Genomic DNA, 17,892 nt, shown 5'->3' on the forward strand with positions numbered 1-17,892 from the left:
TACGTTTCTAGGGGGTGAAATTATCCTTTGAAGTTGAGACCTTCGAGGGGTACTTTTCAGGTTTCACCCATTTTCACTTGAGATAATCGAATGCACCCAAATGGATAATTACCTTAAGGGGGTCCTCTGGTTTAATAGGTTCACAAAATCGATTTTTTTTTTGCCTAAATTGTTTCTTTAATGTGTCTAGAATGTGGAGGTAAAGTGATTTTTCAATATTTGAAGCCCATGTAAAGATAAGGCAGTTAGAAGGGACAGGTGTTCGGAGCGTTGAGCGGAGCGCTTGGAGGTTGAGCCTATTGCTCTCTGTCGGCTTTATACCTGAGACCCTTCTGAAAAAATAGAGCTAAAAAATCTGCTTTGAAAGACTTCCAAGAGCAGGTGTTCGCTATTTGTTGATAGCTTTTTCGACCGAGCCGCTCGGAAGTTGTTGATCGCTGTGGTGTCAAAGATGAGAATTGTAGTTGTTTTATATACACCTTATTTATTTACAATTTACATATGTACACATTATTCAATGATTGGTTTCCATATGATGGAAGGGGTTGTTGTAGTCCTCTGGCAACGCGGTGGAGGCTGGAGTGACGAGGTGTAACGATGAATCTGAGTTGTGCTCGGTGGCGGCGTGTAGTGGCTCTCTGGTGAGCTAGGTGGCGTAGGAGGACGGCGATTCTCAGGCCTGGTCATCGGCTGTGACGATTCCCACTCACTGTCGGATTGTGTAGTCTGAGTGGCTACCGACGTGTAGGTGGGTGGTGACGTCACGAACGGAGACACCGCCGCTGGGATGATGCGGTTGTACCTTGGAGAGGTGATCCTAGCTCGTCGATCGTCCCAGAGAGATAGCAGGATGCTGGGTGGCCTGGTCAGAGTCCTTGAAGGGATGTCCACTAGTTGTAGTGCCCAAGGAGCTAGTGGATTGTGGGAACTTGTCCCCTTTGCTGAGCTGGCTGGTGCCAGATTAAAGGATCCAGTCATGCAGTAGTCCGAAAATTCTGCGTGCTGTCGAGTAACTGTTGCGTACTGGTGGCGTAACCTGATGGTACTTTGAGTTTCGTTTTATGGCTCAATATCGGCGAGACCGAAGTTGTCCTGTCGATCGGTGAGATCGGTGGTTTCTTATCCCAGCCGCGGCTCCACTTTGACAGCGGGAAACCACGCGAGCTGATTGCGAGATGCGCGCAGCTGCGTGGGTGGCGTCAGCGGCGTGTGTGACGTCGTGGGTGCTGTCCGCTGTGGCGCGCGACTGGAAAGTGTGTGATGCGTGTTGCGGCGCGTGACAGGAAAGTTAGTTTTCACAAGGTTGTTGTGAACAGCAGGAGTAAGGTGTACTTTACGGACCAGGCATCGCAGATTAGTGGTAAGTTAGAATTTTCATAGTTATAACTGTGCTTGAAACTTTGAACGCGTTTTTCTCGAAACCATGTTTTTAAAACTTTCCTCCATCATATCTCAAAAACGGTTTGGACGATTTACTTCAAATTTAGAGGGTCTAGTCAGTACATCTGGACGCATCAAGTGGACTATTATCAACCCAAAATTTTGAAAATTTCTATTTTTTTTGTATCAAAAAGTTGACAAAAATACATGAAATTCGAACTTTTTTGTTCGGAAGTCTGTCAAAAATCCAATTTTCAAATTTTTTTTTTGATTGTAGTCCACTCGGTGTATTTCAGTGTACAGATTAAAACCCCGCCGGGTTTTTTTGTTTCAGATAAGCCAATCAGCTGATATCGTGGAGGAAGTGGGTGTCCGTTTTTTCGAGGCGGGTGTCCTCAGACCACTATAACTGTAATTCTACTGAATATTTTTAGCTAAAAATTTAACTGTATACTCTTGAAATATGTATAAATAAATGGTAAGAAGTTCAAAGTTCTATCTCTTCATTGGTCTTTACAAAAAAATTCCAAAAAATGCTCAAAAATCAGGGCATCAAACCAGAGGACCCCCTTAACTGATAAACGATGAAAAATGCAACTGGTTTCATATCGGGGGGTTGCATAGGAAAAAAGTTATAGGGGTTGAAATTCATAAAATCGTTATAACAAAAAAACCTGTTGCACCTATCTCGATGGATTCCACTTTGAAGAGCGTAAAAAAATAATACATAAGGGTTTTTGTGTTTTTCTCGCAAATCAAGTCAAGGGGATCAACTACCCCTGTGTATGTTTACATTTAATCCCAATAAAACGACAGTAATTCTTTTTTTTTTATTCCTTCTCCTAGTGATATGTTTTTTTTTTAATTTACCACAACCGTATCACGTATATAGCATTTAATGAACGGTTTTATCTAGGAGCCAACTTATTTATAGATCGATCTTTCGTTGAAAAAGTATTTATATCTGACTTATAGATAATTCTGACTGATTTATATTTGGCAATGAGATAACATAAGCATACGATCAGCACTTACACATATTCGTTTCGATAGATAAGACCAAGTTTTGGGATGACGCACAGAAAAACTGCGCAGTCAAGTAAAAAAAAGAGAGCGTACAATATGCTTGTACCTTTTATTGATAATATGTCAACAGTTTAACAAAATAATCACTATAGCAATAAATAGAAGCGAATATATAATCGTATGCTCTATTAGCCGTTGTAAGTACTGCAGTAATGATAGTCATTGAAAAAGTGTTTAAGACGTAACGACTTTTTACACCAGGAACAGCGAACAAAAGCAACATTTTCACATCCTGGAACTTCACAGTGTGAGTTGCAGTAATCTCCAAATGCAAAGTGTACAGGATTTTCAAAATTCGCTGGTTTTTCTTCTATGTAACCACTTTTGTACCAAGAATATTTGAAAAGATCGATATAACGTGGTGACGACAGTTGGTTATGAACAAGTGACTGAAGCTATATGATATTGTTTCTCAAATGCAAATTAATATCATAATTCATCAAAAGACAATTAACAGAAAAATGTCTAGCAAAATTTTTCCATACTCGGAATCCAAAAACATCGAGGGGCTCGATTTTTCCGGTAGTTCCTTTAGGTATAATTATTACTTTGACAACTCTATTTGAAGGTTTCACATCAAGTACAGCTTGGGGACAGTGTCCAGTCCAAGAATCAATCAGTAATAAAGATTTTGAACCAACTTTCGGGAAAAATACATGCTGCAACCAAATTATAAAATGATCTGAAAATAGAAAAACCTATTATTTTTCATTAGAAATAATGTCTATACAAAAACAGTGGGTGTAATTTATACCTGAAGTAAGCTTCCCAGACTTGGATACTTCTATGTACACATCATTTCGTCTGAAAAGCGTTTTCTCCACTATTGGACCAATCTTGCCAGTTGGTTCTTTTAAAACCAAAAATAGAGGAGATAGCAGCTTGCCGTCAGCTGATATAGTCGGCTGAATAGTGTAACTGTGGCTCGTAGAAGAGACTGATTGTACAAGACATTGTATTTGCTTTTCTCTTTCGACTGCTAAAATTTTTCCGGAATGCATTTCTAGTTGGAAGCCACTCTGATCTGCGTTAAATGTATTTGACAATCCGTACGTTCTAATATTTTGCTTTACGTCATAGACAAATTTTTGAATTCGTTGTTCCAAGACTTTTCCATCTTCAATTGTTTTGGATGTAATGAATTTGTCAATTTTTCTCGGTACGATACTATGAGCTGCTTTGAATGAGTTTATCCACGTACGAGATGCTTTGAAACGAAAATCAGTATGCCCTATTTCTTTTTGAATATGTAATAGGGTGGTCCTTATTTTGGGTAAGTCGGAATTTCAAACCTCTCACCCCTTGCATATCTCCCATTTGCCAAAAAAAAAATGTGTGCAAAGTTTAAGCCCAATCGGACAACGTTTACCCGTGGCCCAAGAGGGTCAAAGTTCAATATTGGAGCCAAACGGTAAAAACGAGCTTGAAGGCCTTTATTTAAGTAGACCAGCGAAAAAAAATCGTAGCAGGCTATAATCCACAAGATTTCTAACTAAATTCACTACTAATTGAATGTACTGATACCGAGTTCCGCCAAAAATTTCTATATCGAGTTGTAGATGTACGTATTTGTAGATGTACGTATGTTGTAGAATCTACGTATTTACATCTACAACTCGACATAGAAATTTTTGGCGGAACTCTGTATCAGTACATTCAATTAGTAGTGAATTTAGTTAGAAATCTTGTGGATTATAGCCTGCTACGATTTTTTTTCGCTGGTCTACTTAAATAAAGGCCTTCAAGCTCGTTTTTACCGTTTGGCTCCAATATTGAACTTTGACCCTCTTGGGCCACGGGTAAACGTTGTCCGATTGGGCTTAAACTTTGCACACATTTTTTTTTTGGCAAATGGGAGATATGCAAGGGGTGAGAGGTTTGAAATTCCGACTTACCCAAAATAAGGATCACCCTAATATGTAAGGCCCATTTTTTTAAATCAGAATCGTGCACTATTAAACCAGCATCCACAGCAACTTTGAAATTTTCGAAAGTGTAACCACAAATTCGTGCTAATTTTACTTGTATGTCCCCCCCTTGTTCAAATTGTGGGCCCACCGGTGCAACTGTCGTATAGATTGCACTTTCTTGAACTATTGTTTAACACTGCCCAAACCCAAATTTCCTTTCTTCCCGCTGCGCCAATACTCAACGGCCCTTAATTTGTACTCGTATGATAAGTCTTCGTTATCACGAGTGCATGTATCAGGCGTAAGTTCTGGTTCATACAGGGCGTTTGCCCATCCTTCATCTTCAACAATTTCCATTTTCCAATCCTTAAACGGTTCTTCGAAATGCAACGAATTTTCTTCTACCATTTCTTCTACGTCGTATTTCAAATCTAATTATGGGAGCAAGTCACAGACTGAACAGAGGTGACTCCCAGATAACACCTTCAAGTAGGGGGGATTACGATAACTATGAAAATATGTCAGTATTTACTAAATTTTTATGAAAAATATAAGGAATAGATATTTTTGAAATTCGTATTGTGGTATATTCAATATTAACTAATAAAAAAAATTGTTATCCGTAAAAGTTATCCAATCTGTCAATTTTGGCGGTAAAAACAAATAAGTAAATTCTTTTAAACTGTGAATGTGATTTATATGAATACCGTAAAAAGTTACAAAAAATAAAAAATTGATAAAGTGGTAGAATTTTCAGCGGAAAAATTAAATTTTTTCCAATTTTCCTTGCTCAATTATGTAAAATCGATTGTTTAAATAAATTTGAAATGGAATGTTTTAAGTATAACTAGAAGAGTCTCAAATTGTCTTAAAATAAAAATCAAACCATTAAGATTGGATGCATACTTTTGGTCCTATCACTTTCACCAATTATGAAAATGTAATTTCGAGAAAAATCTGTCCATCGTTTGATACGTAGATGAAGAGAATTTAGAGAAAAAAACGTATCACTTAGGGAAAAAATAAGAAAAAAAAGAAATACTGCCGTTTTATTGAGATTCAATGCAAACATACATAGGAGTAGTTCACCCCCTTGACTTGATTTGCGAGAAAAACGCAAAAACCCTTATGTATTATTTTTATACGCTCTTCAAAGTGCAATTGAATCCATCGAGGTAGGTGCAACAGGTTTTTTTGTTATAACGATTTTATGAATTTCAACCCCTATAACTTTTTTCCTATGCAACCCCCGATATGAAACCAGTTGCATTTTTCATCGTTTATCATTAAGGTAATTATCCGTTTGGGTGCATTCGATTATCTCAAGTGAAAATAGGTGAAACCTGAAAAGTACCCCTCGAAGGTCTCAACTTCAAAGGATAATTTCACCCCCTAGAAACGTTTTTCCGCCGATAAAAAAATATACGTATCTCTTAGATTTTGATGTAGAATAACATATATAAATTTCATCAATATCGAAGGATGTCAGCGGAAAGACTTTCCTTGTAAGATACTAGTTTTATTTAGACCCATGACACCGACAACGTTGCAATCATAATCCATGAAGGTTGAGAACCCTCAGCTTTATTAATTCATACTATTCATTTCAAGTACTTTTCATATTCACCTGAACTTCATGAATGCAGTACATAAGCTTGCAATAAACTTTTGATTGAAAAAATATATTTTATACCAATTCATTGGAACGGAATAAATGAATTCCAAGCAGATTTTGTTATTTAAGAAAAGTAAATACCTCTAGTTGAGGAAAAAAATGTTCATCTCCCTCCTCAAGAAAAATATTTCATTTCAATCAAATAAACATGTGTAAGACAAATGTTTTTCTTTGGAAGTGATAAATTTTTATTTGAATGGCATGAATCAATTTTAAACAAATTCTATTATTCTGGTCAAATAAATACCTCTAGTTACGGAAAATAAACATTTCTTCCGGCAGAATGTTTTACTTCAATAAAATAAATACGTTACAAATAACTGTTTTTCTTTCGAATGAATAAACCATTTTCATAGATCTGAAGTATTATATGATCTACTAGCGTATCACTTGCAAGTAGGTACTTACCGCCAACAATAATTCTCCGAATCTTTATTGGGTAAGGAGAGTGCAAAACAGTGTTGCGGTGCGGGTTGAAATAATTCCGTCACGAAGCTTTTATTCTTTACAGCTGTGTGACCGCTTCAGTAACTTTTTGCCCAAGGCCACGACACATTTCCTCTGGAGCATTGGTATTCCACAAGCGGAATACCACCGCAGTCACTTTTCACTCTTTCCATTCTTCCCACCATCCCCGACGTGTCACTTAAGGGACAATTGTCGGGCTTGTCAGCCGAGAGCTCGAAGTCTGAAATGGGGGTGCTTAGAGGACGGCGTCAAGCTTCATAAGTTAAACGGTGCAATTTCTAACGTCGGGAAATGCTATGGGACTTCCATTTCCGCAAATTTTGCGCTCCGCTTTCAATGAAGGGTGAACGAAGTTAAGCTTTTCACTGTACTTTCTGCGGTCCACCTTGTAAATGATCGTTTCTCAAATGAATTGTGCGACACGATAAATATGTCTCAAGTTTTTCGAACGTCGATATCGTCGAAGAGCATTTAATAATACTGCATTATTTTTTTATAAAACCGCGACTATTTGATGTTCCTCGATCAATTGAATATCAGTTTAAAGGAATCCCATGGTCCTGATGGGGATCGGCTTTCGATAAATAGGCGAAATTTGTACTATTTTACAAATCAAATCATACCGATTAAAATTCATCGTTATTATCAGGTGATTCTATTAGCCTATAAAATTCACGAACTATCAGAGGTCAGAAAATTGTTGTCAAAGGTTAAAAACGGCACGTGAGTAGGGTAGCAATTTTTTGTACTAATTGTGATCCCCTCAATTCAAAAATTATATATTTAAGGTGTACGATTCAATGAACGTTAAGCTTGAGATTGCAATACGCAATCTCCACTGACTGTTTCGATCAATTCAAGATCTCAATGAAAATTTGGATTGCGATGATTTGCAGATAATTCAGTTGCAAAGAAAACGAGCTAGGATTTATTGAAATTGGATGTACTTTACAGTTTTTGTAAAACAAAAAAACAAGCCTTAAAAGAAGTTTTTTTGTTTTTTTTTTTTTGCATTACTTTTTATCTCTGTACACACCAATTAAATTACAGGCAGTACCATCAAACACGGATAAAATCTCTTATTGAAATTTTCTTCTCTTCCATAAAGTAGCTCCTTCATTTTAAATAAGATCGTTTCTTATTCTATTATTTTATTCGTTTTATAGCAATTTGAAATATAAAATTCTCTATAAGCGTCGTATGACCTGTGTTGGAGTCCCTCAAGTTTTATGAATTTTTCTAACAGAAGCATCCGGTCAAAGAAAACAGAATATGGCAATTTTTATGCTCACAATTTGAATGAGAGTCATGTAAATTTCTAGTTTTTCCATCCAGTCATCTTTGAGATCATCGCGGGAGTTTGTCAAGAATTGAAATTTTGATTTTTTTAATACAACCATGCGTTCAAAAAAAAAAATACAATATGTCAATTTTTTATGCTCAATATTCGAATCTAAAATTGTGTAAATTTCATTTCCGACAGATGGATTCACAATTGCCTAAAGACCTATTTTTCAGACACTAGAGGCCGAAAACCTTGACTTACATTGAAATTAGAAAAAATCATTTTTGACCGAAGTCAATACTTTTTTTTTATGTAACCACGTGGTGGTTGAAAGTAATTAGGTTTACCGTGTCTTGCATTTGTAATCGAAGTAAGCCTTTTTGTGTAATTATGCGTTCGAGAAGATCTACTCTAAAAAGGATTCTGTGGTCGAAAATATTAATTTTATTTGTGTTAAAAATTGCTTGGAATGAATTTATAAATAAATCAGTGATATTAGACGTGTTACATTCTGAGAGAACGTCTGCAAGAAATCTTCTATTCGTTGTTTGATTCAGATTAAATTCAGATTCACAGATCTTTTGATGGCCATGTGTGCGAACTCTGATGTTCGGTTCATTCTGTTTCTGGTTCAGCTCTTCACTGTCTGTGACGAACTCATTATTTTGGGTCGTGTCAACTATCACCATGTGTGATTGAAATAATTCTATTCGCTTGAGTGCTTTAATTTAAAATACACATCTATAAATAAATAACAAGTTCTTTTTCATCAAATTCTTAGAACTAGGTTTTCACAATGTCTTATTCACTCGTAAGGTTGTTTAATTACGGTTGCAATAGCAGTACTTGAGTTCGAAGTTCTGACTCTAAGAATTTGTTAGATCAATATTTCTTTATTTAGACCTAAAAAGAGGTGGGGGTAAATTATGGCGGTAAATTGTCGTCTCGTTCATTATTGATTTTTCGTATAAACAGTGATAAAAGGACTTGTTGGAAATTGAATTTTCTTTCGACAGTAAAGACCAGAAAAATTATGAAATCAAAAATGGAATTTGAAACAAACTTTAGTCATTACCATTTTTCATGTGAAATTGAATATAAACAAGTTCTTCAATAAACAAAAATTCACTCTTAAATTGAAGATGGCGGCCGAAGCCAGTGAGTGTGATTACCGAAAACCGAAATGTAGAGTGCAAGCGCTCCCCCCCCCCCCCCCCCCCCCCTCATACTCGACGGTTCACTAAGGAAAATCACTACTGTCTTTTTTTGTTCTGTGTCAAATCCTAATTAAATTCAGCTAGAACCAGAATCATCGGGCAACTTTTTAACGTCGTATCGCTGAAATAAATCTTTTCCCTCTTTAATTGTAACATTCAATAAGAATTCGAGTATCAGAATCAATTTATTCAAAGTTGAGAAAATCATTAACGTGTTTCTCCTGAATCGTTAGACTTTAAAGCGGGCTGGTACTTCCAACTTTTTTGTCTACCAGCATATGCTACAAGATGACAAAATTTCTGGAAAGTTGAAATTTTGGCCACGGATCATTAACCAATACTTGGTCGAATAGACTATTACACATATAGCGATACGTAGTACAAAATACTGATACAGTGACGTTTGAATATGTGATTTTTCAACAACCAATGCCCACCGATCGCAAAAAAGTACGAATTTTATGAAAGGCCATAGGGGGATAAACAAAGTCAGAACGCCTTTTGCAAATATTTCAATGATATTTTATGGATAACTGGATACTAATAGAATACTAAGATTCTGAAAGTATCAGACCTCAATTTCAATTGGTTTTTGAGAGAAAAAATAAAAATAAAAAATATACAATAATTTTTTCCTCAGAATTGGCTCGACCGATTTGTTCGAAAATTCAATATGTTATTGAGCAAGTCAAAAGCTTATGCAGATACAATCTGCAAACTTTTAGCTTGATAAATTCATGACGAAGAAAATTATTTTCTCCCAAATCCTTGTTTTTCGCTATGATGCTTTGTGCGAAAAAACCTAAAACTATCATTTTTAGAATCCTTGTACGTTCCTCAGTAAATGGTATTTTTTCACAGTTTTTGTAACTATACGCCGTAATTGAATATAATAAAAACTCCACCTTCGAACTTCAACCTCTGTCCCAATCTAAATAATCATTTCACCTATTCCGAATCCACTTTACCTAGTTACGTGGTTACACATTTCTCAGCTCTAATAAATCCTTTATACAACCAAAAGGGATGGGTTTATTTTTTCTCTATCTCATTATCATTCCTTCCATCATTCCCGGATCGAGGACAGCTACAAGACCGGACCTGCATTACGTAAAGAACATCTTCGGTGGGTATAGAGGTTGTTCGATAGCTGGTCGTCTAACTAACACCCCTCTATCCCGTAACATGCTCAGAACGCCTTTTTCAAAATCATATTTCAAAATACAATATTGAATGTGAAAATAATAAGACTATCAGAATTTCAAGAATGGTGCTTTCAATAAAATAGTTCGTAAGGCCGTCGTAAGATTGGTGTGTCGCTGTAGTAAATTAATGCGTAATATCACCACTAGACGGTGCGTTCCGATATTAGCTCCCAGTCCTGTCAACAATCTTTCATCTCTTTTACGCTGTCGAGTTCGTGATTAACTCTGTCTCTGATCTAGGGAGTTCTTTGCGCTGCCAGCTAATTTTAGAACGCACCCTAAGTAGCACTTCTAGAATCACGATGAAAGTAACGGGGAATCCCTGAAATAAATAATTTTGAGGTTATTGCACCTTGAGATATAACACATAACAGTACTCTGACGAAATTACTATTTTCTTTTATAAAAATTCCCTACTATTTTCTATTATTATGACATCAGTAAAACCTCATAATACCAAGTGTTGTACTTGTGATTAATGAGTTAAAAAAACGGTTTGGCATTCCTCAAGTTATTTTGACTCAAGAAGACATTGATGAATTTTCACTAATTTTCACCACACAGATTTTTATATGTGACGTGATTTGTGGATACTGCCGTATGTTAAAATGTAAAAAAAGAAAAATTAATCGAGATGATTGTAATGAATGTGAAGACGAATTATCGGAAGAATATGTCGAAGAAGACTTGGAAAGATGTGCCTGAATTTTGGCACAGCTATCTTTATCACAGTCAAGTAGGAACAATCTATCCTATGTTGCAAATAGTGATCATGATGATGTAGAATACGTTGCAGTTTTGATCCAAAGAACCGTATCGACACATGCATATTGCTACCTTTGTAATGTTACCAGTAATAATAACTCGTCAGTTGTCCCGATGAATGTGCGGATGCAAGCTTTTATAAAGCAAGGAATTTATATTCCAAAGGAAACCGATGCTGTGCAAATCGTATAGTTAATAACCTTTTTTTACAGAAGATCTCCACCTTTTAAAAGTATTTTTAAATTCGCCTTACATTGAATCATTTGAGTTTGAAAAATTAATGGAATCCTTGGCTATAGAGTATGATTCTACGTTGTTTAATAAAATGGACGAACATCGTATTTCAGAGGGGACCATCAGACTTGCTAATAATGGATTTTGATGGGACTCAGGTATGTTTCAGAGGTATTTTCCCTAAGTACCAGGTGAATGGGAATTCATGCGCTAAGTCTTGGTTTTCAAGAAAATCGACGGTAAAATTTCACTCGCGTTATAGTATATCTATACCAGTAATTATGTTTATCCATTGAACAAGTGAGCGTGACGCAGTAAGCAAGATTCACGACCGGCACGCTGGTAGCAGGTGATCGAGTCCTGTCGGCACGCGACTTTTTTTATTTTTTTTTTCTATCTGTTGTCTTTTTTTCTAGTTTACACAGCCTATTTTACTGAATATTAATAACAAACATTGCATTAGAAAGTTGCGGAGAAAAAAACTGATATACGATGTACGGTTCTTGAACAGTTATAAAACTAGCTCTTTCTTTTTGTTAGAATCGAGGATCTGGCCCCTTGTCGAAGTCCCAAGTATACATATATTCATAGCATTGGGATTCATAAGATGTACATGTCATGATACTGTGTTATGCTTCACGTGCTTTTATGATAAATACCACCCAAACGATTGTTCTTCTGATGTACACTGCGATAGCGAATAATTAAAACATCTGCATGTATATACATTGTGACGTGGTATTTCGTACCCCGTCACATGGTTTAATTATCGCACTTCCCTACGTACGGAATATCGCTAAAAATAACGAAAGCATGTCTGAGACATACCTTTTTTGCCTTAATAGGTACTTCTAGAATAATGAAATGTCTTGCGACTCTGGACATTATTGCTACGTATTTAATCCCATCAAATATAAAAAATAAGTAATACATCCAGCTAAAATCACATATTACATAGATAAGTTTCCAAATATAACTTCTCATCCTCAATTTTTCCGCATTCATTGAAGTAAAAATATTAAGGTGTCGAAGTTTCAACAGATTTCATTCATTCGTTCATCGGATGAACAAAATAAAAAATGACATGAGTATACGATTAGTCCATATAGGTAAAACTGTGACACAGCTTCGATGCATGCTTCTTCTACCAATCACTTATGTTAATATTGATTAGTAATCGAAACGCTCTTTTAAATCATTATACATGCTCAAACATATAAAAATTTCAATCAAATACTAATACTCTACCTTTAAGAAGTGGTACTAAGCGGCCCCAACAAGTAATCGCTCCTTTGCGATTGAACTGTCCCAAAGCGAGTTCCATGTAGAATAGAGGGATGCCTCCAACCACAAGCATGATGCAGTATGGAACTAAAAATGCTCCTGTAAATTTAATGAACAGTATTCAGACTTGGGGACCATTCGAGTATTAGCTAACGCTAAAACAGGGATAGGCCATTCAAAAAAACGTTACCAAACATTATCCTACAGTAGTGGTTCTAGGCCTCAATCCCCCTAGATTTATTCTCCGCAGACTGAAATTCTTAAACAATATCCACGCGAATGAATTCTCTCCGGAAAAAATCACCCCACTCGGAAATTTCTCCAGACATGATTTTCTGTACTGCCAAATTTCCATGGACATTCACTTTAATATATTCATTTATTTTAAATTTCATAAGTTTATTCATGTACTAGTTCTATTTGTTGATTCAATTTAATTTATTTGAATTATTTCAATTTATTTTATTTATCTTCCTGGTGATTTTAGCCAAGGAAAATCGTCGGTGGAGATTTTACGAAGGAGAGAATTTCTTCAGAGAGATTTTAGCCGAGAGAAAATCTTATCCAGGAGGATTGTGCTCGCAAAATTTAGCCTGGAAAAATATAGTCCACCGAGATATAGGCCGGATATCACAGTAGTCGAGATTCCAGCAGGCGTTAGTAACATAGGAAATTCAAAGTGCGTACTCAAAGCTAACACGTCGACCACTTCAGAATAATAAAGAATTTTCTTCGAAAGGTGTTAATAATGCATGAATTGCTCAATAATAGTATCTTAGCAAATAGTTCGACTTCTCAATAAGACCGCAAAAGCCGCCATGAGGAAGAGTTTTTCCGGGAACTTTCTCGAGTACCTCCACCATACAGGTATTTCTCGCTTACTACCCGGGAGAAAACGTCCATGTCTGACCATATATACTTGAATATAATCATATATGATTTATCTGATTCAATGATTCATATATGACCATATATGTAGAAAAATAATTTTTTTTTGTCGATGTACAATTCATAAAAGATCATATATGGTCATAAATGTTCAAACAAGAACATGTGTGGAGAAAAACAAATTGTTTTCTGTCGATGCACAATTCATATAAGATCATATATGAGTCATTCCAAGTCAAGCCGGACGGATTTGGCCAAAAATATACCTCAATGTTTCTGACTCTCTCGTAATTTTTTCTTAGGATTCTCTGAGCAGAATGAAGACGTCAAATAATTTTTTTAAATATGTATTGTTCAAAAGTTGAAACGGATTGAATTTTAAAAAATAATACTTTGAAGAAATAATGCTCTCTTTTAAACATCGATATCTCCGGTTCTCTCTGTCGTACAGATTCCAGCAAACACTCATTTCAAAGCCCTTGAATCGTACTTTCATTTTGTTTATTTCAAATTTAGGGAACAATGATTTTCCACTTATTATAAATGTAAAGACAATATATGTCTTTGAAAGGCGCATGCGCCATGTCGGTAAACCCGGGGTCGCTATAGACGGTAGGGATAAGAGAGAAGAGCCATGTGTCAAAGAGGCTCAAAATAAAAGACGGAATAGTGAAACGTTAAGGAGAAATCGGCAAATTAAACAAAGAACATAAATGTCGTTTCTTTGTTTTCAGGTGAGAGTTTGTTAATGAAATAATAAGATGCACAGATCCCTGAAGGAAAAAAAAGGATAAAATAAAAATCTTTGTTTTCAGAGCAACGCCACGTCTTGTTAATTTGCAAACCTAACCTCCAAAATAAATCACATTATATAAATAATTATATTATTTACTTGTAAAATAGTGAAAAAAAATACTAGCATGTTCCTTGATTCATTCTCTGAAAACCCTGTGAGTTTCAAAGTGGAGCTACGGCGGAAACTATATTTAAAAAGCGATTGTTTCATGGGCATGACCACAGGCAGGGGCACGGTAGACCTTGCTCGCGCGTGGTTATACGTACTTGAAATTCAACTCAGGTAACAAACTGTGTGTTAGTTTTCCCTTTTATACAATTGGTTTTCAAATCCGAAATTTCGAATATATTTCCAGAAATTTTTATCACAGTTTATACTGAATTTCTCAAAAGGTTGTATGCACCAGTAATCCACTAGTTTCCAAGGTATTCCGAGTAATAGAATAGTAATACCTATTGTATGAACACCCGTTTGCGCGGATCCTCAGGAATACATTTTGGACTAGAACTGAGTTCTTACCAGGCTCTTGAATATCTCCTTTTATTTATCCTTTCAGGTATTCATGATTTCCCTTGACTCGCGAAACGCCTTATATTATTTGACTATTTCAGTATTGTCTTGACACTTGCCAGAGTCACGTCGATTTTCTGATCACGTAACTTCGAACGACTCAAAAGCATTTTATATTTTTGGAAGTGCTTTGAAATTAAATCATTACTAATTATTATGTCACTAAAACAGATAAGTTATACCCGCTGCTTAAATCCGTTCAATTTAGCAAAGCACTCAAGAAAATCAGTGAAAATTTTGAGACGTCTACTTCCGACGATGCTACACAAGTTGAAAATGAAAAATATAACAAAGTCCGCAAATACGAAAATTTGTGACTGCTGTCGGTTGAAACTTGTAAAACTGCCTGCAATCAGTGAAATTAGTGATTATTTTACACCAACGAGTGAGGAGCCTCAACCTGGTACCAATGCAGTAATTCAATCATCAAGCGACGAAAAGAATTCTATGCCCCAGCAAAGATCTGTGGATATTTTGAAACTAAATGAGAGTTCAATTGAACTGTGAACATCAAGTATCAGTGAAAGAAAATTACAACAGAAAAAATATCATCAAGACAAATTAAAAAAATTGCACAAAATATTGGATTCAAAGGTATTTCATATTGAAGGTGACATTAAAACGGATTCGAAAAAAAACCATAAACAGTGAAGTAATTCAAAACTTAAAGGTAGAGTTTGACTCTACAAACGACCAGAAGAAGAAAATTCAAATTTTAACAATATTTCAAACTTTGTCATTTCTTAATGGTTATAAAAACTTCGACGTTTCGAACCAGATGATTGCCGTAGCCAAAAAACCGCAGAAAAACACGGAATTTTATCCACCCCCAACGTAAAGACTGGTAAAAGGTCGAGCCAAGATACACTGACCTGTGTTGTGGATTTTTATACATCTGATCTCGTTAGTCGTGTGGTGGCGGGTAAAAAAATTGATATTGCCGTTGAAGAATATGATCAAAACATTCATAAACAGAAACGACTGATACTTTCCAATTTAAAATAGACATACCGCACCTTCAAGGAAAAGTACCCTGACTTGAAGATGGGTTTTTCAAAGTTTTATGACCTAAGGCGTACTCCTTGGAGCTAGTGGGACTCGCTTAGTTTGTGTATGCGCGATCCATGAAAATGTGAAACTATCGTTAGATGGTGCAAAAATTACACAACTGATAGCAAATACACCGCAGCCATTGAATAATTACGAAGATTTTTTGAAACAAATAATGTGCAACCTACCAGCAGCCGAATGTCACCTGAAGCGGTCTGTAAGGTGTCCAGGCACCGAAAACGTAGTGAAGCAGTTGAAAGAACTATTCGAGGAGGGATTGATTGATACCGAGACGTGCAGACAATTGGTATCAGTGGATAGAACAAAGCTTGAAACTATGCAAACACCTGTGGAAGATTTCTTGATAAAATTCCAATCACAAGGGAATCGCTGATGACACATGTATTTATTGCTCATTAGGAATTCGCTTATTTTTCGGAAAAAGAAAACAAACAATTAGAACCTAGAGAGTGTTTAGTGGTCCGCGATGTTGCAGAAAACGAGCGTTTGTTATACAGGACGCGATGCAAGGTGTAGACTGGAACAATGACAAAGTGACGGTACGCCCAGGGTCGCTTCCGTCACCTACTACAAAGAAGACGGTACAATTCAGCTAAAGAATTATACAGCATGTTCAGAGTGCATTAAACACGGTACCGTCGCCGTCCATGTTTTCCAACAAAAATTTGTGAAGATATGTAAATTTGAACAACTGGTGAATTTGAAAAATTAACGACGGAGCCAGGAATCGAACCTGGTATCTAGAGATGCTTTACCGGAGACTTACTCCACTAGACCACCTAGCCGCCAACATCTTCACACTACAGTCTCCTTACATTGTGCATACAGAGATGAAATTCTCACTCAACACATAAAGTTGGCACATGAAAACAAATTTGAACTCACTGGTTATGAGAGAAATTAATGACAACAGAGTCAGGGCGGCTAGGTGGTCTAGTGGAGTAAGTCTCCGGTAAAGCATCTCTAGATACCAGGTTCGATTCCTGGCTCCGTCGTTAATTTTTCAAATTCACCAGTTGTTCAAATTTACATATTTTCAACAAAACTCTCTCGTAGATTAATGATTCGCACACCCGCATCTCATTTATTAGACGGCATTGCCGTCTTGCGGGCTTCTCATCGGAAGCAAAGGATTGAAAGGGTAAACATAACATCTACACACTACAGTCTCCTTACATCGTGCATACAGAGATGAAATTCTCACTCAAAAATTTGTGAAGTTTCTAAAACGTGAAATGCGTAAAATTGATAAAGTCATTCCCTTCTCTGATGAGCCAACGCACAGTATGAAAACGAAAAAAAAAATTTAACATATGTCTTCACGAAGAAGACTTTAGAATGTTAGCGCAGAATGGAATTTCATAGCTACTCCACATGGAGAAGGGCCTTGTGATGATATTGGGGATGCCCTCAGTAGTAATACGAGGCGGGTTCTGAATACAAATCTCTACATTTACAGCACAGCTCCCAGACGCAAACCCTTTTCTAAAACGTTCGAGGAGTGGGAGTTAGCCCCACTCTGGCTGATTATCGATAATCGGAAAAAAATCCTCCAAATTACCACGGTTTTCACCTTTGTCGGATGAATGACTTTCTATGTTACTATACTAACCCCCCAAAATATGCTCTACTTTTAACCTCATCAGACAAATATAGGATAAATTACGCTCTCCGTAACCATGCTCATCAAGCAAGATCGAGAAACTGTATTACCGAGCGCCACCCTGAACCCTCAATAGTTCAACCTCGAACCCGTGCACGTGTCAAGTTCATTGTTAGCTTAAAGAAGGTTCCTTCGGTTGGGAGGCTTGCAACGATCCTGAACGAATTCTCGGAATTTAGTCTGACAAACAATTCGTTCGACAAGTTTCGACTTCAGGTTGATAGGCCTATATGTTCGACGGGTTTCCGCGCTACATTGAAGTCTGAAAAGTTCTGCATTCGTGAGAAAAGATCTGTATCGGCTCTGAACGAATTTAGGCTGACAAATAATTTTCGGAATCGTTCGACAAGTTTTTCGATTTGACGTGGAGAGGTCTGCGTCGATCTGCGAGCAAC

At 36.5% G+C, this 17,892-nt stretch overlaps 1 protein-coding gene across 1 annotated transcript in view; it reads right to left on the reverse strand.

Annotated features, from left to right (window-relative positions):
* DAT (Sodium-dependent dopamine transporter) overlaps nucleotides 1-17,892 on the reverse strand; it is a 509,482-nt gene that overhangs the window by 314,361 nt on the left and 177,229 nt on the right. Inside the window, exon 4 of the mRNA XM_046615324.1 lies at nucleotides 12,474-12,608. Within this exon, the coding sequence (XP_046471280.1) occupies nucleotides 12,474-12,608 (135 nt within the window). The remainder of the gene's footprint in view (nucleotides 1-12,473; nucleotides 12,609-17,892) is intronic.

The sequence above is a fragment of the Neodiprion pinetum genome, chromosome 3, assembly GCF_021155775.2.
Source record: "Neodiprion pinetum isolate iyNeoPine1 chromosome 3, iyNeoPine1.2, whole genome shotgun sequence".
Taxonomy (NCBI): Eukaryota; Metazoa; Arthropoda; class Insecta; order Hymenoptera; family Diprionidae; genus Neodiprion; species Neodiprion pinetum.